The 23317-nt window shown below is 40.9% G+C and overlaps 2 protein-coding genes across 3 annotated transcripts in view; one reads left to right on the forward strand and one right to left on the reverse strand.

The window, feature by feature from the left end:
- The window catches only part of ZNF157 (zinc finger protein 157), a 60602-nt gene extending 38543 nt beyond the window's left edge, over nt 1–22059 (reverse strand). The window contains exons 1-2 of one of the 2 annotated variants that reach the window (XM_077888511.1): nt 21517–22059; nt 19483–19689 (exon numbers count right to left, since the gene is read on the reverse strand). In XM_077888511.1, the coding sequence (XP_077744637.1) occupies nt 19483–19554 (72 nt within the window). In that variant the 5' untranslated portion in view covers nt 19555–19689; nt 21517–22059. The remainder of the gene's footprint in view (nt 1–19482; nt 19690–21516) is intronic. The other variant, XM_077888512.1, reaches the window with a different exon arrangement.
- LOC144308193 (methylosome subunit pICln-like) lies at nt 12129–13742 on the forward strand. The gene is given in 3 exon segments (XM_077888544.1): nt 12129–12298; nt 12389–12483; nt 12486–13742. Coding segments are annotated over 3 exon segments (705 nt in total). The 5' UTR covers nt 12129–12173; the 3' UTR covers nt 12971–13742.
- Nucleotides 22060–23317: the final 1258 nt, after the last annotated feature.

Here is a 23317-nt window from a genome sequence, read left to right on the forward strand (position 1 = left end):
TGGACATCACCCTTAGCAACATATTTATGGATATATCTCCTCAGGCAAGGGAAAGAAAACAAAATATTGGGACTACATCAAAATAAAAAGCTTCCACACAGCAAAGAAAACCATCAACAAAATGAACAGGTAACCTGTTGAATGGGAGAAGATATCTGCAAATGATGTATCTGATAAGGGGTTAATATACAAAATACACAAAGAACTTGGGATCCCTGGGTGGCGCAGCGGTTTGGCGCCTGCCTTTGGCCCAGGGCGCGATCCTGGAGACCCAGGATCGAATCCCATGTCAGGCTCCCGGTGCATGGAGCCTGCTTCTCCCTCTGCCTGTGTCTCTGCCTCTCTCTCTCTCTCTGTGACTATCATAAATAAATAATTAAAAAAAAAAAGAACTTATACAACACAACACTAAAAAAACTGATTAAAAAATGGGCAGAGGGATCCCTGGGTGGCACAGCGGTTTAGCGCCTGCCTTTGGCCCAGGGCGTGATCCTGGAGACCCGGGATCGAATCCCACGTCAGGCTCCCGGTGCATGGAGCCTGCTTCTCCCTCTGCCTATGTCTCTGCCTCTCTCTCTCTCTCTCGGACTCATAAATAAATAAAAATTTTTTAAAAAATAATTTAAAAAAAAATGGGCAGAAAGGGGCACCTGGGTGGCTCAGTGGTTGAGGATCTGCCTTTGGCTTAGATAGTGATCCCGGGGTCCTGGGATGGAGTCCTACATCGGGCTCCCTGCAAGGAGTCTGTTTCTCCCTCTACCTATGGCTCTGCCTCTGTGTCTCTCATGAATAAATAAATAAAATTTCTTAAAATAAATTAATTAAGGGATCCCTGGGTGGCGCAGCGGTTTAGCGCCTGCCTTTGGCCCAGGGCGCGATCCTGGAGACCCGGGATCGAATCCCATATCGGGCTCCTGGTGCATGGAGCCTGCTTCTCCCTCTGCCTATGTCTCCGCCTCTCTCTCTCTCTCTCTCTCTGTGTGTGACTATCATAAATAAATAAAAATTAAAAAAAATTAATTAAAAATGGGCAGAGAACTTAAAAGACATTTTTCAAGAGAAGACAGGTGGATAGCCGACAGACACACAAAAAGATGTTCAAAATCACTCATCATCAGGGAAATATAAATCAAAACCACAATGAGATAACACCTCACACAGTCAGAATGGCTAGTATCAAAAAGAAAAGAAACAGGGATGCCTGGGTGGCTCAGCGGTTGAGCATCTGCTCCTTCAGCTTAAAGCGTGATCCCAGGTCCTGGAATCGAGTCCCACATCAGGCTCCCTGCATGGAGCCTGCTTCTCCCTCTGCCTGTGTCTCTCTGCCTCTCTCTCTCTCTCTGTGCCTCTCATGAATAAATAAAATCTTAAAAAAAAAAGAAAGAAAGAAAGAAAAGAAAGAAAAGAAAAAGAAAAGAAAAGAAAAGAAAAGAAAAGAAAAGAAAAGAAAAAAGAAAAGAAAAGAAAAGAAAAGAAACAAGTGTTGGCAAAGATGTGGAAAAAAAGAAATCCTAGTGATCCTTAATAGGAATGTAAGTTGGTGCAACCACTGTGGAAAACAGTATGGAAGTACTTTTTTAAAAAAATTAGAAATAGAGGTGCCTGGGTGGCTCAATCATTTAAGTGTCTGCCTTCTGCTCAGGTCAGGATCCCAAGATCCTGGGATCAAGCCACACAATGGGCTCCCTGCCTGAGAATTCAACTTCCCCTCTCCCTCTGTCTGCCCCTCCTCCTGCTCAGGCTCATGCATGCTGTCTCTGACAAATAAATAAATAAAATATATTTTTTAAATTAGAAATAGAAATACCATTTGATCTAGTAACTCCACTAGTGGCATTTACCCAAAGAAAATTAAAACACTAATTTGAAAAGATGTTTACTGCAGCATTATTTACACTAGCCAAGATATGGAAACAACCCAAGTGTCCATCCACAGATGAATGGATAAAAAAAATACGGTATGTATATATACACACACACAATGGAATATTGCTCAGCCGTAAAAAAACAATGAGGGATGCCTGGATGGCTCAGTGGTTGAGCATCTGCCTTTGGCTCAGGGTGTGATCCCGGGGTCCTGGGATTGAGTCTCACATCTGGCTCCCTGCAGGGAACCTGCTTCTCCTTCTCCCTGTTTCTCTGCCTCTCTCTGTGTGTCTCTCATGAATAAATAAAATCTTAAAAAAAAAAAATAGAATGAGATCTTGCCATCTGCGAAAACACAGATGGACCTAGAAGGTATTATGCTAAGTGAAATAAGTCAGGCAGAGAAAGACAAGTACAAGTACCATATGATTTTACTTATACATGGAATCTAAAAAATAAAACAGACTCAAAATACAGAGAACAAACTGATGGTTGCCAGAGTATAGGTGGATGGGGGAACAAGCAAAATAGATAAAGAGGATTAAGAGGCAGAAACTTCCAATTATAAAATAAATAAGTCACACAGATGAAAAGTACAGCACAGAGGGGGCACCTCGGTGGCTCAGATGGTTAAGTGTCCGACTCTCGATTTCAGTTCAGGTCATGATCTCAGGTTTGTGAGATTGGGCTCCACGCTCAATGAGGAGTCTACTTGAGATTCTTTCTCCCTCTGCTTGCATGCTCTCTCACTCTCTCTCTAAAATAATTAAGTAAATCTTTAAAAAAAAAAAAGAACAGCATAGGGAATATAGTTAAAAATAATGTAATAACATATAGAGACAGGTAGTGACTACACTTATGTGGTGAACAGAGTCATATATAAAATTGCTGAATCAGTTCTGAAAAATAGTTTTGCTGGATATTAGATTGCTGGTTAACTGTTATTTTCTTTCATTATATTGAATATGTTATCCCACTGCTTTCATTATTGAGATTCTATTATTTGCTGAGACATTGTCATAAAACCTTTGTTAAAGTATGATTTTCTTTTGTTGTTTGAATATATTTAAAATAAGTGCTTTGGGGGGCTCCCAGGTGGCTCAGTGGCTGAGCATCTATCTGCGTTTGGCTCAGGTCGTGATCCTGTGGTCCTGGGATTGAGTCCAGCATTGGGCTCCCCATAGGGAGCCTGCTTCTCCCTCTGCCTAGGTCTCTGCCTCTCTTTCTGGGTCTCTCATGAACAAATAAATAAAATCTTTTAAAAAATTAAAAATTTAAAAATAAAATCATTAAAAATAGATTATAATTGAAGATCTTATTTCCATCATCCATATGAAGATCAAAAGATTTTTTGACACTCAAGTATCATGAAATCTTTACTATAGAGGAAGTATTGATTTCCCTATGAAGGCATTGTAATACATGTGTCTGATTGCACTTCTTACTCTGTTATGTCTTCCCAAAATGTCAGAGATCAATCTAGACATCTTTGTCTTCTTCCAGATCTTAGAGAAAAGCTCAGTTAATCTTTACACACTGTTGGTGGGAACATAAATTGGTACAGCCACCGCAGAAAACACTATGGTGGCACCTCAAAAAATCTGAGGGGCACCTGGCAGGCTCAGTTGGTACAGCATGCAACTCTTGATCTCAGGGTCATGAGTTCAATCCCCACACTGAGAATGCAGTCTACTTAGAAAAAAATTTTTGAAACAGAAATACTATATGATCCAGTAACTCTACTACTTTTTTAAGATTTTGATTTCTTTTTTCTTCCCCAGCTGTATTGAAGTTAGAGGAAGCCAGCTACGAAAACTTAATAAGAACAAGATTCTCAGGGGATCCCTGGGTGGCTCAGCAGTTTCGCACTGTCTTTGGCCCAGGGCGTGATCCTGGAGTCCCGGGATTGAGTCCCACATCGGGCTTCCTGCATGGAGCCTACTTCTCCCTCTGCCTGCGTCTCTGCCTCTCTCTCTGTATCTCTCATGAATAAATACATAAAATATTTTTTAAAAAAAGAACAAGATTCTCATAACAATATAAAAAAGGTCTAGGTTTCAATGGATAATCACACCAAAAACCAGAAAAACCTCAAACTGAATGAAGAAAAATCAATTGGTATCAAGACTGAGATAACAGGGGCACCTAGGTGGCTCAGTGGTTGAGCATCTCCCATCAGCTCAGGTTGTGATCCCAGAATCCTGGGATCGAGTCCCAAATCAGGTTCCCCACAGGAAGCCTACTTCTCCCTCTGCCTGTGTCTCTGCCTCTGTCTGTGTTGTGTCTCTCATGAATAAATAAACAAAATCTTTAAAAAACAAAAAAAGACTGAGATGACAGAAAATTATCCAACCAAGACTTTCAATGAGCCATCATAAAAATGCTTCAATGAGCCTGTCTCAGGAAAAAACAAGATATAAGGCAGACCCAAATGGAAATTTTAGACCTGAAAAATACAATAACTAAAATAAAAAACCTCATTGGATGGCCTCAAAAACTGAACAGAGGGAACAGAAATTACCCAATCTGAACAGCACAGATAAAACTGAATAAGAAAAAAAGTGCCTTAAGGATCTATAACAAAAGAACCAAATCGTGTAATCAGAAAACAGGAAGGAAAAGAGAAAGAGAACAGGCCTTAAATTAACAATTCTGGAAACAACAGATGTTGACAAGGATGTGGAGAAAGAGGACCCCTCTTACATTGTTGGTGAGAATGCAAACTGGTGCAGTCACTATGGAAAATGGTATGGAGGTTCCTCAAAAAAGATAAAAATAGAGCTATCCTACGACCTAGCAACCACACTACTAGTTATTTATCCAAAGGATACAAAAATAGTGATTCCAAGGGGCACTGCACCCCAATGTTTATAGCAACAACGTCCACAATAGCCAAACTATGAAAAGAACATAGATGTCCACCAACAGATGAATGGATTTTATATATATATATAGAATAGTCTGTAGTATATATACTACAGACTATTACTCAGCCATCAAAAAGAATGAAATCCTGCCATTTGCAATGACGTGGATGGAACTAGACTATATAATGCTAAACAGTCAGTCAGTCAGAGAAAGACAAGTACCATATGATCTCACTCATATGCAGAATTTAAGAAACAAAACAGATGAACATAGGGGAAGGGAAGGAAAAATAAGATAAAAACAGAGAGGGACGCCTGGATGGCTCAGCAGTTAAGCTCTGCTTTCAGCTCAGGATGTGAGCCTGGAGTTGAGGGATGGAGTCCCACATCAGGCTCCCTGAGGGGAGTCTGCTTCTCCCTCTGCCTATGTCTCTGCCTCTCTCTCTCTCTGTGCCTCTCATGAATAAATAAATAAAACCTAAAATTAAAAAAATTTAAAAAAAAACAGAGAGAGAGGCAAACCACAAGAGACTCAACACAGGGAACAAATTGAGGGTCACTGGAGGGAAGGTGGGTGGGGAAATGGGGTAACTGGGCAATGGGCATCAAGAAGGGCATGTGATGAAATGGGCACCAGCTGTTATACACAACTGATTAATCACTAAATGCTACATTGAACCTAATAATACACTATCTGTTAACTAAGTTTAATTTAAGTTTAGAAAAAAAGGGGGGGGGAGTACATGAAGAAATAATGGCTATAAATGTCCCAATTTGGCAAAACATAAATTTACAGGGGCCTCTGGCTGGCTCAATCAGAAGAGCATGTGACTCTTGATCTTGGGGTTGTGAGTTCAAGTCCCACATTAGGTATAAAGATTACTTAAAAATAAAATCTTAAAAAATAATAATAAATTAATTAAAATAAATTTACAGACTCAAGAACCAGAAAAAAACCCCAAACAGGATAAAATCAAAGAAATCGTCACCAAGATGAATTGTTAAACTTTTGAAAACTAAAGATTAAAAAAATATATATATATGGGCACCTGAGTGGCTCATTCGATTAAGTATCTATCTTCAGCTCAGGTCACGATCCTGGGGTCCTGGGATCAAGGCCCTCCCACTCCTGCCCCAGTCAGGCTCCCTGTTCAGTAGGGAGCCTGCTTCTCCCTCTCCCTGTCCCCCATTCGTGTTCTCGCTCTCAAATAAATAAATAAAATCATTAAAAAAATATGTATTTGGAACGCCATGATTGAGAAATGATACTTTACCTACAGAAACAATTTGAGTGAAGAAGATTTCACATCAGAAACCATAGAGGCCATAGGAGGTGGGACATTTTTCAGCTGAAAGAAAAGAACTGTCAACATGAAAATATCCCTTCAAGAATGAAGGACGGAGGGACACCTGGGTGGCCATGCCTTCAGCCTAGGGCATGGTCCTGGAGTCCCAGGATCGAATCCCACATCGGGCTTCCTACATGGAGCCTGCTTCTCCCTCTGGCTATGTCTCTGCCACTCTCTCTGTGTCTCTCATGAATAAACAAAATCTTAAAAAAAAAAAAAATGAAGCAGACGGGCAGCTGGGTGGCTCAGTGGTTGGTTCAGTGTCCGTCTTTGGATCAGGTTATAATCCCCGGGTGCTGGGATTGAGTCCTGTTGCTTCTCCCTCTGCCTGTCTCTGCCTCTTTCTCTATATCTCTCATAAATAAATAAATAAAATCTTAAAAAAAAAAAGAATGGAGAAATAAAGACTTCTCAGATGAAAAAAAACTAATAGAATTGTCCCCAGCAGACCTACCTAAAAGAATGGCTAAAGTAAGTTCCCTAAACAGAAAAGTAAAGACAAAAGAAGGAATCCTGAAACACCGCAAAGGAAGAAAGAATACAGGAAATAAGACTATGGGTAGGGACACCTGAGTGGCTCAGCGGTTGAGCATCTGCCTTTGACTCAGGGCATGATCCTGGAGTCCTGGAATCGAGTCCCACATTGGGCTTCCTACATGGAGCTGGCTTCTCCCTCTGCTTATGTCTCTGCCTCTCTCTTTCTCTCTCTCTCTCTGTCTCTGTCTCTCATGAATAAATAAAATATTTAAAAACTAAAAATAAATAAAAAGAAAAAATTAAAAACATCATGCAAGTGTATGGTATCTAAAAAGAAAGTCACTTCAAATATAGCAATATAGGCACACTGAAGGTGAAAGTATGGAAAAAGATATATCATGCAAATGTTCATCAAAAGAAAGCAGAGATGCCTGGGTGGCTCAGGGTGTGATCCTGGGGTCCAGGATCAAGGCCTACATCAGGCTCCCTGTGAGGCTCCTTTCTTTAAAAAATAATAAAGAAATCAATGACAGAGAACAAGAGAATCTCCAAACACTTGGAAACTAAATAACACATTTCTAATAATCTATGGTTCGAAGAGGAAGTCTCAAAGGAAATTTTAAAAACTACAATGAACTGAATGAAAATGAAAATACAACCTTTAAAATTCATGGAACACATCTAAAGCAGTGCTGAGAAAAAAGCACATAGCACTAAATGCGTACGTTTAAAAGAGAAAAGTCTCAAAAAGTCTAAGGTCGCACCTCAAAAATCTAAGAAAAAAGACCATATTAAGGATATGTTGTTTAAAGGTACAAACTTGAAACTAGTAGATAAATAAGTACTAGAGAGCTAACGCACAGCAAGTTGATGATACAATACAATATTATAAACTTCAAAGTTGCTTTTTCTTAAGATTTTATTTATTTATTCATGAGAGACACAGAGAGAGAGAAAAAGGCAGAGACACAGGCAGAGGGAGAAACAGGCTCCTTGCAGGGAACCCAATGTGGGACTCGATCCCAGGACCCTGGGATCACGTCCTGAGCCCAAGGAAGACGTTCAACCACTGAGCCACCCAGGCATCCCTCAAAGTTGTTTTTTAAAGATTTATTCATTTATTCATTTATTTGAGAAAGAGAGGGTACAAGGTAGGGGGAGGGGGAGCAGGAGAGGGAGAAGCAGACTCCCAGCTGAGCAGGGAGCCCAACTCAGGGCTCCATCCCAGTACCCTGAGATCATGACCTGAGCCAAAGGCAGATGCTTAACCAACTGAGTCACCCAGGCACCCCAAACTTCAAAATCGTCAAGAAACTAGACCTAAATTGTTCCCACCACAAAAAAGAAATGATAATTATGCAATGAGATAGAGATGTTAGCAAACACAATAGTAATCATATTGCAATATATAAATGCATCAAATCAGTATGTGTATACCTCAGGGGATCCCTGGATGGCTCAGCGGTTGGGCATCTGCCTTCGGCCCAGGGCATAGTCCAGGAGACCCGGGATCGAGTCCCGTGTAAGGCTCCCTGCATGGAGCCTGCTTGTGTCTCTGCCTCTCTCTCTCTCTCTCTCTCTCTCTCTCTCATGAATAAATAAATAAAATCTTTAAAAAAAATAAAAATAAACCAATATGTGTACACCTCAAACTTATATGTTATATAACAATTATATTTTAGTTTTTTAAAAAGACCAAAATAAACCCAGAGCAAGCAGAAGGAAATAGAAAAGAGCAGAAATTAATAAAGTTGAAAACAGAAAAATAATAGATAAAAATCAATGAAACAAAGAGGTGGCTCTTTGAAAAGATCAATAAAATTGAGAAACTTCTGGCAAGACTGAAAAAAAGAGAAAAATCAAATTACCAATATCAGGAATGAAACAAAGGATATCACTAAAGACCATGCAGACACCAAAAGGATGAAGCAAATATAAACAACTCTTCATATATACATTTGATAATTTAGATGAAATGGACTGATTCTTTAAAAAAACAAAACAACAACAACAAAAAAAACCAACTACCACAAATTGACTGATATGAAATGGATAATTTGAATAGCCCTAAAACAACTAAGGAAATTTAATCCATAATTTAAAACTCACCAAAAAAGAAATCAGTCGATCAATGAATCTGTGGCCTAGATGGTTTTCCTGGAGAATTTTACCAAATTTTTTTTTTTTAAAGATTCTGTTTTATTCATGAGAGACAGAGAGAGAGGCAGAGACATAGGCAGAGAGAAAAGCAGGCTCCATGCAGGGAGCCTGATGGGCACTCCATCCTGGGGCCCCAGGATCATGCCAGAAGCTGAAGGCAGATGCTCAATCGCTGAGCCACTCAGGGGTCCCTTACCAAATTCTTTTAAAGAATTAACACTGGCGGCCCAGGTTTAGCGCCGCCTTCGGCCCAGGTTGTGATCCTGGAGACCCGGGCTCCCTGCATGGAGCCTGCTTCTCCCTCTGCCTATGTCTCTGCCTCTCTCTCTCTCTCTCATGAATAAATAAATAAAATCTTTAAAAAAATTAACACCAATTACAACACCTCTTACAGGAAAAAGAAGAGGAAGTGATTCTTCCAAACTCATTCTAGGATGCTAGCATTTGCCTGTGACAGGCTAAAAAGGGACCCCCCCACACACAAAGATATTCACATCCTAATCCTGGCAACCTGTGAATATCACCTTTATAGGGCAAGAACAAAAGAGTCTTTGCAGATGTGATTAAGGATCTTGAGATGAGTACCCTGAATTATCCAGGTGGGTCCTAAATGCAATCACATGTATCCCGATAAGAGAGAGGCAAAAGAACTTGACACACACAGACACAGAAGGCAGTGATGTGAAGACAGAGTCAAGAGATTTGAAGATGCTGGCCATTAAGAATAAAACGATGAAGCCAAGGAATAGCTGCAGCCAGCCAGAAGCTAGAAGAGAGGCAAGGAATAGATTCTCCCCTAAAGGCTCCGGAGGGAGTACAGACAGCCCTGCCAAAACCTTTATTTTGGCCCAAGGATACTTACTTTGGACTTAAGGCCTCCTTAAGAACTATGAGAGAATCAATTTCTGTTATTCTAAGCCACCAAGTTTGTGGTGATTTGTTGCAGAAAACACATGAAACTAATACATTCCCTGATTACAAAATCAGACAAATACAATATAAAAAAGAAAACTACACACCAATATCACTCATGAATATGTAGGAAAAAATTCTTGATAAAATATTAGCAAATATAATTCAACAATATATTAAAAGAATTATACACCATGACCAACTGGGGTTTACTCCAGGAATGCAAGGCAGGTTCCACATTCAAAAATCAATCCATGTGAGGGACGCCTGGGTGGCTCAGCAGTTGAGCATCTGCCTTTGGCTCAGGACGTGATCCCAGAGTCCTGGGATCGAGTCCCACATAGGGCTCTCTGCATGGAGCCTGCTTCTCCTTCCTCTTCCTATGTCTCTGCCTCTCTCTGTGTGTCTCTCATGAATAAATAAGTAAAATATTTTTAAAAAATCAATCCATGGGCAGCCCGGGTGGCTCAACAGTTCAGCGCCGCCTTCTGCCCAGGGTATGATCCTGGAGACCTGGGATCGAGTCCCACGTCGGGCTCCCTGCATGGAGCCTGCTTCTCCCTCTGTCTGTGTCTCTGCCTCTCTCTCTCTGTGTGTCTCTCATGAATGAATAAAAAAAGAAAAATAAACCCATGTAATTCACATTAACAGGATCTTAAAAATTACATGATAACCAATGTAAAAAAATTTTTGACAAAATTCAACACTCATTTCCGCCAAAAATATGAACAGAAACAGGAATAGACAGGAACTTCTTCAACTTGATAAAGAGCATCTAAACCAAAACTACAACTCATATTATATTTAATGGTGAAAGACAATATTAACAGCAGGCAAGAATATCCAAGGGGCATCCCGGGTGGCTCAGTGGTTTAACGCCACCTTCAGCCCAGGGCCTGATCCTGGAGACCCGGGATCGAGTCCCACATCAGGCTCCCTGCATGGAGCCTGCTTCTCCCTCTGCCTGTGTCTCTGTCTCTCTCTGTGTGTGTCTCTCATGAATAAATTTAAAAAATCTTAAAAAAAAAAAAAGAATATCCATTCTCACAATTCTTATTCAACATAGTGCTAGAAGTTCTAATAATGTAAAATTAGGCAAGAAATGGAAATGACAGGTATACAAAATAAAAAAGAAAAAAGCCCCTATTTATAAATGAAATGATTACCTATGAAGAAAAATCACCAAAAAATCTCTAAAAACATAAAAACCTCAGGACGCCTGGGTGGCTTGGCAGTTGAGCATCTATCTGCCTTCAGCTCAGGGCATGATCCCGGAGTCTGGGATCAAGTCCCACATCGGGCTCCTTGTGGGGAGCCTGCTTTTCTCTCTGCCTGTGTCTCTGCCTCTCTCTGTGCCTTTCATGAATAAATAAATAAATAAATCTTTAAAAATAATAATAATAAAATAAAATAAAAATAAAAACCTCCTGGAGCTAATAATTGAATTCAATGAAGTCACAGGAAACAGGATACAATACAAAAACCCACTGTATTTGTTTGCAATGAAAATGTGGACTTCAAAATTTAAAATATAAAATCATTTATAATCACTTAGAAATATGAAATACTCAAGTATAAATCTAACAAAACATGTAGAAAACTTATAAATCAATAACAACATGCTAGCAATCATAAAAAAAAAAGGACAGGACTGGAGGCATTGTGCTGATTTCAAACTATCATACAAAAGCTATATAGTAATCAAAACAATATGGTATTGGCATAAAAACAGACACATAAGTTAACAGAATAGAACAGAGAACTCAGAAATAAACCCATGCATATATGGCCAATTAATTTATGACAAAGGACCCAAGAACTTTCAATGAGGAAAGGACAGTCTCTTCAATAAATGGCATTGGAAAAATTAGACAGCCAGTGCAGAAAAATGAAACTGGGGACCACTAGCTTATATCATACACAAAAATCAACTCAGAATGGATTAAAGACTTGAACCTAAGACCTTAAGCCAAAAAATCCAAGAAAACATAGGCAGTAAGCTCCCTGACAGTCTTGGTGATGCTTTTTTGGATTTAATACCAAAAGCAAAGGCAACAGAAGCAGACAAACAAATGGGACGACATCCAACTAAAAAGCTTCTGCACAGCAAAGGAAACTACCAACTAAATGAAAAGGCAACCTACTGAAGGGTAGAATATATTTGTAAATCATATATCTGATAAGGGGCAATATCCAAAATATATAAGGAACCCATACAATTCAATAGCAAAAATAAATAAATACTTATTTAAAAACGGGCAGAGGGATGCCTGGGTGGCTCAGCAGTTGAGTGCATCTGCCTTCGGTTCAGGGCATGATCCCAGGGTCCTGGGATTGAATCCCACATCAGGTTCCCTGCATGGAGCCTGCTTCTCCCTCTGCCTATGTCTCTGCCTCTCTCTTTCTGTGTCTCTCATGAATAGATAAATGATCTTTCAAAGAAGACATGCAGATGGCCAACAAATACATGAAAATATCCCAACATCGGGAGTCGCCGTGCGGCAGCTCCCTCCTGGCCTATGTCTCCGCGCTCCCTGCCGCAATGAGCTTCCTCAAAAGTTTCCCGCTGCCCCGCTCGGCCGAGGGGCTTCGGCAGCAGCAGCCCAAGACCGAGGCTGTGCTGAAGAGCAAGGGCCTCGGCACCGGCACGCTCTACATCGCGGAGAGGTTTTGAGTCTCCGGCCCCTGAGTGAGAATCATCAATGTGCCTGTCTCTTCTGTGAAAAGGTGCGGGAGGTGTTGCTCTTGGCAAGATATCCACCTGTCTTGGTTAGATGGCTCTGGATTAGGATTCTCACTGGAATACCCCACCATTAGCTTGCATGCGATGTCCAGGGACCTAAATGCCTATCCACAGAGCATTTGTATGTTATGGTGAATGCTAAATTTGGAGAAGAATCAAAAGAATCTGTTGCTGAAGAAGAAGACAGTGATGATGATGTTGAACCTATTGCTGAATTTAGATTTGTGCCTAGTGATAAATCAGCATTGGAGGCAATGTTCACTGCAATGTGTGAATGCCAGGCTTTGCATCCTGATCCTGAGGATGAAGATTCAGATGATTACGATGGAGAAGAATATGATGTGGAAGCACATGAACAAGGGCAGGGGGACATCCCTACATTTTATACCTATGAAGAAGGATTATCCCATTTAACAGCAGAAGGCCAAGCCACCTTGGAGAGATTAGAAGGAATGCTTTCTCAGTCTGTGAGCAGCCAATATAACATGGTTGGAGTCCGGACAGAAGATTCAATCAGAGATTATGAAGATGGGATGGAGGTAGACACTACACCAACAGTTGCTGGACAGTTTGAGGATGCAGATGTTGATCACTGAAGATGATTTATGCTGCTGTGGGATTCTGCTCATAACTAGGAAAGAACTAAAGAACTTGGTGCCTCTTCTACTGTGGAGTGGGTGTTGATGAAAGTCTTTTTCCTTCTCCAAAATTTACCTGAACCAGTTCTTTTTTTGAGACAGACTATGTACTGAGACAAAAAGTTGTCACCAGCAGAAGAAACTATGACCTTTATTAACAAAGGTGAATTAACTTAACCAAGAGGGTATTTGTAGTTTATCATCTACCCAAAACTTTTGTGTATAGGTATCCTCTGAGTAGGCCTATAGTTCCTGCTTTCACTATATGCATCTTCTGTAACCTGGCAGGCCTATGTGGTGAGAATGCGCAGGTACTTGAAGACATAGGTAGACTGGATGGGAAGGAAGGAGGCTGAATCTAAGATATATCCTTTAGAGCCTAAGGATTCCCTTACCCCTTAAAAAGAAAGACAAAGAGATCTCAGAGAAATCCTGGCCACTGCTTGTTCTTCACAGGGATTAAGGTCTTTTTACTAATTTGGGATCCAGGTTAATTCATTTAGGCATCTTTAGAGAGCCTCTTGGGAAATATCCTAGCCACATGAAATACCACTAATATGGATGCTTCTGATTAGCTTTTACTTCTTTCACCATGTTTCACCAGTCTGTTTTGTTATAACCTCTTAGGTTATAGCCTTTAATTTCTAACCTCTTAGGTCAGTTTCCATAACAAATGAAATTGGGACGAAGTCCTCACAGTACTTCAATGATAATTGTTTTGTCTTTGTAATAGTTTAACAAATAAGTCTAGGTTTTCTATTAAAAAGAAAAAAGAAAAAAGAAAATATCCCAACATCACTAATTTAGGGGCACCTGGCTGGCTTAGTCTGTAGAGCATGTGATTCTCGATCTCAGGGTTGAGTTTAAGCCCCACACTGGGCATGGAGCCCACTGGAAAAAAAAAAAATCACTAATCTAATCATTGGAGAAATGCAAAATAAAACCAGAGTGAGACATCACCCCACACCTGTTAGAATGGCTAGTATCAAAAAGACAAGAAATAACAAGTGTTGGTGAGGATGTGAAGAAAAGGGAACACTTGTGCACTGTTGGTCGAACAGAAACTGGTACAGCTGCCGTGGAAAACAGTATGAAGTTTCCTAAAAAAATTAAATCTAGAACTATCATATCATCCAGCAATGCCACTTCTGAGTATTTATTCAAAGTGGAATAAAGCAGTAACAAAGAAAAAAAAAAACAGTAACAAAGAAATATATGCACCCCCATGTTAATTGCCACATTATTTGCAATAGCCAAAATATGGAAGCGATCTAAGTGTCTATTAACAGATGAATGGATAATGAAAATATGGGGTGTGTATGCGATATACACACAATAGAATATTATTCAGCCATAAAAGAAAAGGGAAATCTTGCTATCTGCAAGAATATGGATATACCTTGAAGGCATTCTGCTAAGTGAAATAAGGGAAATATAAAAAATAGTGAAAGGGAAAAAAGGGGAAAGGATAGAAAATGAGTGGGAAAGATCAGTGAGGGTGACAGAACATGAGAGACACCTAACTCTGGGAAATGAACAAGGGGTGGTGGAAGGGGAGATGGGTGGGGGCTTGGGGTGACTGGGTGATGGACACTGAGGGGGACACTTGACGGGATGAGCACTGGGTGATATGCTATATATTGGCAAATTGAACTCCAATAAAAAATATTTAAAAATATATTAAAATGCAAAAAAAGAAAGACAAACACTGTATGAGGTCACTTATATGTGGGTTCTAAAAACAAAACAAAACAACAAAAAACAAGTTCATAGTACAGAGAACAGATTGGTGGATGCCAGATATGGGGCAAAATGGGGGAAGGGAGTCAAAAGGTACAAACTTCATTATAAAATAAATTACGGGGATCCCTGGGTGGCGCAGCGGTTTGGCGCCTGCCTTTGGCCCAGGGCGCGATCCTGGAGACCCGGGATCGAATCCCACATCGGGCTCCCGGTGCATGGAGCCTGCTTCTCCGGTGCATGGAGCCTGCTTCTCCCTCTGCCTATGTCTCTGCCTCTCTCTCTTTCTCTCTCTGTGACTATCATAAATAAATAAAAAATTTTAAAAAAAAGTCTTAAAATAAATTACGTCATGGGGATGTAATGTACAGCATGGCAACTATAGTTAATTAAACTGTATTGCATATTTAAAAGTTGCTATGAGACTAAATCTTAAAAGCTCTCACCACAAGAAAAAAATTAATAACTATATATGGTGATGGATATTAACTAGCCTTATTGTGGTGATCATTTTGCAATACATACAAATATCGAATGATTATGTTGTATACCTGAAATTAATATAATGTTGAAGTCAAGAATACCTCAATTTAAAAAGAGCATGGTAGGGATGACTGGGTGGCCCTGCAGTTGAGCGTCAGCTTCAACTCAGGACGTGATCCCGGGATCTGGGATTGAGTCCTGAATCGGACTCCTGCATGGAGCCTGCTTCTCCTTCCCCTGCCTATGTCTCTGCCTTTCTCTATATCTCTCATGAATAAATAAATAAAATCTTTTTAAAAAAGAACAACACGGGATCCCTGGGTGGCGCAGTGGTTTAGCGCCTGCCTTTGGCCCTGGGCATGATCCTGGAGACCTGGGATCGAATCCCATGTTGGGCTCCCGGTGCATGGAGCCTGCTTCTCCCTCTGCCTATGTCTCTGCCTCTCTCTCTCTCTCTGTGTGACTATCATAAATAAATTAAAAAAAAATTTTTTTAAAAAAAGAACAACATATTGGAGAAAGAATAGACAATTTTATCAGTGGAACAAACAGAAAGAAAGTAGACCTGAGCGCCTAGGTGGATCAGTCGGTTAAGCATCTGACTCTTCGTTTCAGCTCAGGTCATGATCTCAAGGTCTTCAGATCAAGGTCTGCATCAGGCTCCACGCTCAGTATCAGTCTGCTATCCCTCTCCCTACACTGCCCCCCCACCGCATCGCTTGCACAATTGTGCACACTCTCTCTCTCTCAAATAAATAAAATATTTAAAAAGAAACAGGAGGGATCCCTGGGTGGCGCAGCGGTTTGGCGCCTGCCTTTGGCCCAGGGCGCGATCCTGGAGACCTGGGATCGAATCCCACGTCGGGCTCCCGGTGCATGGAGCCTGCTTCTCCCTCTGCCTGTGTCTCTGCCTCTCTCTCTCTCTGTGACTATCATAAATAAATAAATTTTAAAAAAAAATTTTTAAAAAATAAAAAAAAAGAAACAGGAAAAAAGAAAAAGAAAAAGGAAATAGACCCACACAAATATAATCAACTGATCTTGGACAAAGGAGAAAAAGCAATTCAATGGAGAAAATAAATAGTGCTGAAACGACTGGACATCCATATGCAAACAAAAAAACTAGACTCAGTCCTTTTATCTTTCACAAAAATTAACTCTAAATGGATCTTAGACCTATATGCAAAATGTAGAACTATAAAACTTCTACAAGATAATAAGAGAAAATCTAAGTGACTTGGGTTTGGAAATGTTTTAAAATACAACACCAAAATTACGATTCATGAAAGGAAAACTGACAAGTGGGACTTTATTAAAATTTTAAAATTCTGCTCTATGAAAGACACCATTAAGAAAATAGACAAGTCACAGAATGAAAGAAAATATTTACAGAACACACATCTGATAAAGGACTTGTATTTAAAACATACAAACAATTCTTAAAACTCAACAATAACAAAATAAACAACCCAATTTAAAAATGGATAAAAGAGGGACGCCTGGGTGGCTCAGTGGTTGAGGGTCTGCCTTTGGCTCAGGGCGAGATCCCAGAGTCCTGGAATCGAGTCCCACATTGGGCTCCGCACAGGAAGCCTGCTTCTCCCTCTGCCTATGTCTCTGCCTCTCTCTGTGTGTCTCTCATGAATAGATAAATAAAATATTTTTTAAAAATGGATAAAAAGGGGCAGCCCAGGTGGCTCAGCAGTTTAGCGCTGCCTTCAGCCCGGGGCCTGATCCTGGAGACCCAGGATGGAGTCCCACGTCAGGCTCCCTGCATGGAGCCTGCTTCTCCCTCTGCCTGTGTCTCTGCCCCTCTCTCTCTGTCTCTCATGAATAAATAAATAAAATCTTTTTAAAAAATGGATAAAAAGGGGGGCACCCGGGTGGCTCAGTCAGTTAAGTGTCCAACTCTTGATTTCAGCCTAGGTCATGATCTCAGAGTTGTGAGATAGAGCCCTATGTTGGGTTCCATGCCCAACAGGGAGCCTGCTTAAGATTCTCTCTCCCTCTCCCTTTGCCCCTCCCCTGCTCATGTTCTCTCTCTCTCAAATAAATACATAAATCTTTTTTAAAAGGACAAAAGATCTGAACAGACACTTGACCAAAGAAGATATACAGATGGCAAATGAGCACATACAACTAGATTCAACATCATTATGGAATTGTAAACTAAAACAATGAGATACCATTACACACCTATTGGAATGGTTAAAATCCAAAAATCCGACAATATCAAATGCTGACAAGGATGTAGAGCAACAGGAATGCTCTCATTCATTGCTGGTTTGAATGCAAAATGGTGAAGAACTTTGGAAGACAGTTTGGCAGTTTCTTATAAAGCCAATCTTACCATATGACCCACAATTGCACTCCTACTTATTTACCCAAGTGAATTAAAAACTTACATCCAGGGATGCCTGGGTGGCTCAGTGGTTGAATATCTGCCTTTGGCTCAGGGCATGATCTCGGGTCCAGGGATCGAGTCCCACATCGGGCTCCCTGTGAGAAGCCTGCTTTTCCCTGTCTCTGCCTCTCTCTGCCTCTCATGAATAAATAAACTAAAAAAATATATTAAAAATAAAAACTTATGTCCAGGGACGCCTGGGTGGCTCAGTGGTTGAGCGTCTGCCTTTGGCTCAGGGCATGATCCCAGAGTTCTGGGATCGAGTCCCACATTGGGCTTTCTGCAGAGCCTGCCTTCTCTTCCCTCTGCCTGTGTCTCTGCCTCTCTATGTGTGTCTCTCATGAATAAATAAATAAAATCCTAAAAAAAAACTTATGTCCACACAAAAACCTGTATACAAATGTTTATAGCAGCTTTATTCGTAATTGCCCAAAACCAGGAACACATAAATGTCCTTCAATAGATGAATGGATAACCAAATTGTGGTACATCCATACAATAGAATTATTATTCAATGATAAAAATGAGCTATAAAGCCATGAAAAGACATGGAGGAAGTTAAAATGCAAATTGCTAAGCAAAAGAAGCTAATCTGAAAAGGCTACAGACTGTATGATTACAACTATGACATTTTAAAAGAGGTAAAACTATAGAGACAATTAAAAAAAAAAAAACAGTGGTTGCCAGAAGAAGTCCAAGCATAGGAGAGAAAAGATGAGTAGCTGAAGCACAGATCAAACTGTTCTGTATTGAAACTATAATGTTGGATATGTGTCATTATGCTTCTATCAAAACCTACAGAATGTGCAACACAAAGAATGAACCTTACTACAAAACCGTAGACTATAATTAATAATAGGGTATCCGAATCCATTCATCATAACAAATGTACTAAACTAATGCAAGAGATTAATCATGTGGAAACTGGGGGAATACAGAGTGGTACATGGAAGTATATGTACTATTTTCTCTATTATTTTGTAAATCTAAAATTCTACTAAAAAAATTAAGTCAATTAATTGTTTGACATGCACTTAGCATACAATCCAGCAATTGCATTCAACACATACAAAATCCTTACACAAACAATCATAGCATCTTTTTTTAAAAAGAATTTATTTATTTGACAAAGAGGGAGGGAGGGAGAGCACAAGCAGGGGGAGTGGCAGACAGAGAGAGAGGGAGAAACAGACTCCTCGCTGAGCAAGGAGCCCAATGCAGAGCTCAATGCCAGGACCCTGGGATCCTGCCCAGAGCCAAAGGCAGATGCTTAACCAACTGAGTCATCCAAGCGTCCCCAATCATAGCACCTTTATTCGTAATAGTCAAAAACTGGAAACAACCAATAGGTCCTTCAACTAGAGGTTGGTTAAGCAAACTGTGGTACATTTATGCCATGGAATACTGTTCGGTAATAAAAAGGAACAAGCTATCCATATACACAACGATCTGCACGAATCTCCAGAGAATCATGCTGAGTAAAAAAAGCCAGTCCGAAAAGATTATATACCGTATTATTCCATTTATATGTCATTACTTGAAGTAACAAGACTATAGAATCAGAGCACAGATTAATGATGGCTACAGGTTAAGGATAGAGTGGGGGAGGAGAGAAGTGGTTGTGTCTAGTAAAAGGCAAGATGAGGGATCCTTGTAGTGATGGAAATGTTCCCTATGTCAATATCCTGGCTGTGACACTATACCAAGGTTTTGCAGGACGTTCCTACTGGAGGACACTGAGTAAATGGTACATTGCATTTGTATCTACAATTATCTCAAAACTAAATTTATCTTAAAAAAAAAACAAAAGAAAAAAATTTTTAAGTAGGCTCCTCCTCCTTACCTCAAATGATCTGCCAGACTGTCCTGGAACCAAGGCAGGGAACCTCTGGGGTGATTTCCCATTAGCTGGCATGTTCACCCTGGGTCTCAGACCACCTTCCAAAGCTGGAGGGGAGTCTGTATGTGGGCTGCGATCAGAATGAATGGAAGATCCCGCAGCCTCCAGTAAGGAGAAAGCTCAACAGCTCCACAGAGACACCAAGAAATCCTAAAAGGACAGTATCCATGTCATCAGTGTCATTCCATATCTACACCACAAAGTTCAGCAACCCCCACTCTGAGTGTTAGGGTGAATTATGGAAACAATCATGATATTTGAAGTCAAATTAATGATCTCAGAGTCCTTTATACTGGGGTGGCTCCACAGGGAGCTTCATACCTTATCTAGCCAGCCTATTCCTCAATTCCAGGTTCAAAGTAGATCTGGGTTTGCAGGAAGGGCAGAAATGGGGCAGCAAATGGTGCTAAAGCCCTAAGCCGTGGACAGAGGGAGGGCTTGTCCATGGGGACTTGGTGGGTGTCTGTGGAGGCAGGAAACCTGGAGACCTGGCAATCTGAATGAAAGGTATCTCTTTCTGCTCTCCTTAATTATCTTGCCATTTTAGGGTGAAAAATCCCTCCTGAATTCTACAGGAAGCTCTTAGCCTCTTCTTTCCAGAAGATGGTTCAACATCAATAATATTATTTATTAATCAACAAATGGGGGATGGCCATGCTGCTATGAACTTACACCAGAAAAGCATATGACACAATCCAGGAGACATTACCAATAAGACTCCCAACTAAAATTAGGGAAGATGTAAATCACTTAAATATCACAAAAATCATTTACTAAACATAGCCCTGAACTATGATGCTAAAAAATACAATGATGAAGCTACTGCCATTAAAATTATCAACAACATAGGGATGTCTAACACAGCTCAAAATTGTTTTGCTGGCTCTAGCTCACACTATGGAAGATGAAACAATCAGAATGAATGTTGTAAGGAAATGGAAATGTGGCTTTCTTTGCCAATGATATGATTTTATACATAGAAAAAGACAGTACTAGCATTCATAGAGCAATTTGATAAGGGGCTGGATACTGCATAAAATTATAAGAGCATATAGTTTTTCCTCTATAATAGCAATGGTCAAATGAAAACGGCGGGGGGTGGGGAGGGGAACCAATTAGTAACAGCAGGAAATACGCAAAATACATTGAAGGAGTTGAACTTCTATGATTAAAAAATTGACAAATATAAAGTAGTCACACAAATATACCATATCCTTGGATAAGAAGATGTTATAAAAATGTCAACCCTCCCAAAAGCATTATAGTAATGTAAATAATAAATTTAGGGTAGCCCTGGTGGCTCAGCGGTTTGGCGCCACTTTCAGCCCAGGGTGTGTGATCCTGGAGACCCGGGATCGAGTCCCACGTCGGGCTCCCTGCATGGAGCCTGCTTCTCCCTCTGCCTGTGTGTGTGTGTGTGTGTGTGTGTGTGTGTGTGTGTCATGAATAAATTAAATCTTTAAAAAAATAATAAATTAAAAAAACAACTCTCAATAATAAGATGGTGTATATAGAATGTTGTGGAATGCAGCTAAAGAGATCTTTAAAGAAAAATTCATGTTCTAAATGGCTTATAACAAAGAAGAAAGGCTGAACATTAGTGAATTAACATCCTATTTAAAAAGTTAAAATGGTACAGAAAAGAGCAGAAATTAAGGAAATATAAAACAAAGGTACAAAAAAAAATAATAAAAAAAATAAAACAAAGGTACATCAGAGAGGATCAACAAGGCCAAAAGTTGGTTCTTTGGAAAGACTAGTAAGATCAGCACACCTCCGGGGAGACTGATAAGGAAAAATCTAAACACACACTCTATTAAGACTTGACAAGACGCAGCGAGGAATCTGAAACCTGACTGCCCCAGAAGCCCCATCCCTGACATGCACAGATTCCCATTCACCAGAGTCTTTAACTTCCCACCAATGGACCTTCACGAACTGACAATTCATCATTCCCAAAGCCAACAAAGCCATCACCTCAAAATCACTGATGACTGTCACGCCATAAAACCTCGTGCACTCGCTTTAGCGCCGCGCGCCAACAAGACTTAAACGTCCTCTGAGGGCCACTTCCGTTTCCTGTCCACCCCGACAGTGCCCCTTCTGGGGTGCTGGTCTCGCACAGGATCCTAAGGGCTGTGGTGCTGCAGTCTACTCGCTCCGAGACGTGCGCTTACGGATCTACGGAGACTTTGCCCATGAGTGGTGGTGTCGGGAAAGGAACATGGCTGTGCGGAGGCGTTCCTCCGTGGGGGCCGCCATCTTTGCGCCCATTCCGTACAGTGGGCTGTTCCATGGGAGGCGGTGGCTGGGGGCGCAGTTCCGGGGTAGAAACCTGCGGGCAATCATTCCGGGAGGAGCTGGTCTTTGGAACTGGGTTCTCTGGGTCTGTACAAAGTTTAAAAAAGCGGAGGTGCCGACGCTCGGGGAGAGGTGTCCTGATCTTTAAGGGAGATATCACACGGCGTGGGAGGGGGGAGTCAGGATTAGTTTCCCCTGGGAAGATGTCACTCGAAGAAAAGGAGAAATTAGAATGGTACAGTCCCCCTCCTGGCAGATACCACTGGGCAAGAGAGGGAAGGCGTCGCTGTGGTTCAGCCCTCTTCCTGGAGGTACCGCTGGAGAAGAGTGGGGAGGAGTCATGGGGACACATTGTTTTGATGTGCTGGACAGTTGGTTAGAGGGTAATGGAAACCCCCTCAATCTCCATTACCTCCATTATCCCCACTAAAATAATAATGGCTAGGAATAATAATAATAGCTATTGATATGGACAACTAATATTTTTAAGCAAATTATCAATAGAAAAATATTTAGAAAACATCATAAATGTACTTTCTCTGAAAACACATCTCCGAGACACACTCCTAACTCCTCCTGTCAACCAGTTTACAGCCCCTTAACCTCTCTTACGTGGGAATTTAGGAGCTACTAGTACTCTTGGGAGAAAGGGAGAATTCTTCGGGCGCCCGGGTGGCTCAGCGATTGAGCGTCTGCCTTTGGCTCAGGGCCTGATCCTGGGGTCCTGGGATCCAGTCCCGCATTAGGCTCCCTGCGAGAGCCTGCTTCTCCCTCTGCCTATGTCTCTGCCTCCCTCTCTGTGTCTCTCATGAATAGATAAATAAAATCTTTAAAAAACGGAGCGGGGGGGATTCTTCACCTCTGAACTCCTAAACATTCTTCAAAGCCTACTCCTACATATACTCCTCAGTAGGCCTTCTCTGACAAGAGGTAGAGGGCTCTTTTGCCTGCTGAAGGCATTTCAAACAGAACAGGTAGGCCCTAGCTAAACTTAGCTAAACTTGGGTATGGATTGCTGGGTCCCCTAAGGACATTCATACCCTCTCTCTGGGTCTCAGCCCAACAACCTGGAAAGTTAGAGTGTAACCCTCTATTTGTGAATTGAGTGGAAGAAAGTAGCAAACGTGAGAACATTTTTGTAACACACACACTTCTACAGAAATTTCCAAAACATTCTTGTTGTGACTTCTGGGCAATATCTCAAATCCTGGTACAAGTGCATTCATGGTAGAAGACTGCTCACAAGCTGGGACTTAGAGCCAGTAAAACAAGATGGTAATTTCTGGCAAAACCATAAACATGTTTTTAGCTCAAACCAGGGAGACTGATGATGTTGAAAAGTTCATGTTTTCCTAAGGTATAGACATGGAATGGTTAATTGAGGCCCAGAGTTCAAAGGCAGAAGTGATGGTCTGTCACTTAAGAGAATAGATTATAAAAGACTGAGGCTTCCATCTTGTTCTCTCTCTCTCCTTCT

This window comes from Canis aureus, chromosome X, assembly GCF_053574225.1.
Source record: "Canis aureus isolate CA01 chromosome X, VMU_Caureus_v.1.0, whole genome shotgun sequence".
Classification (NCBI taxonomy): Eukaryota; Metazoa; Chordata; class Mammalia; order Carnivora; family Canidae; genus Canis; species Canis aureus.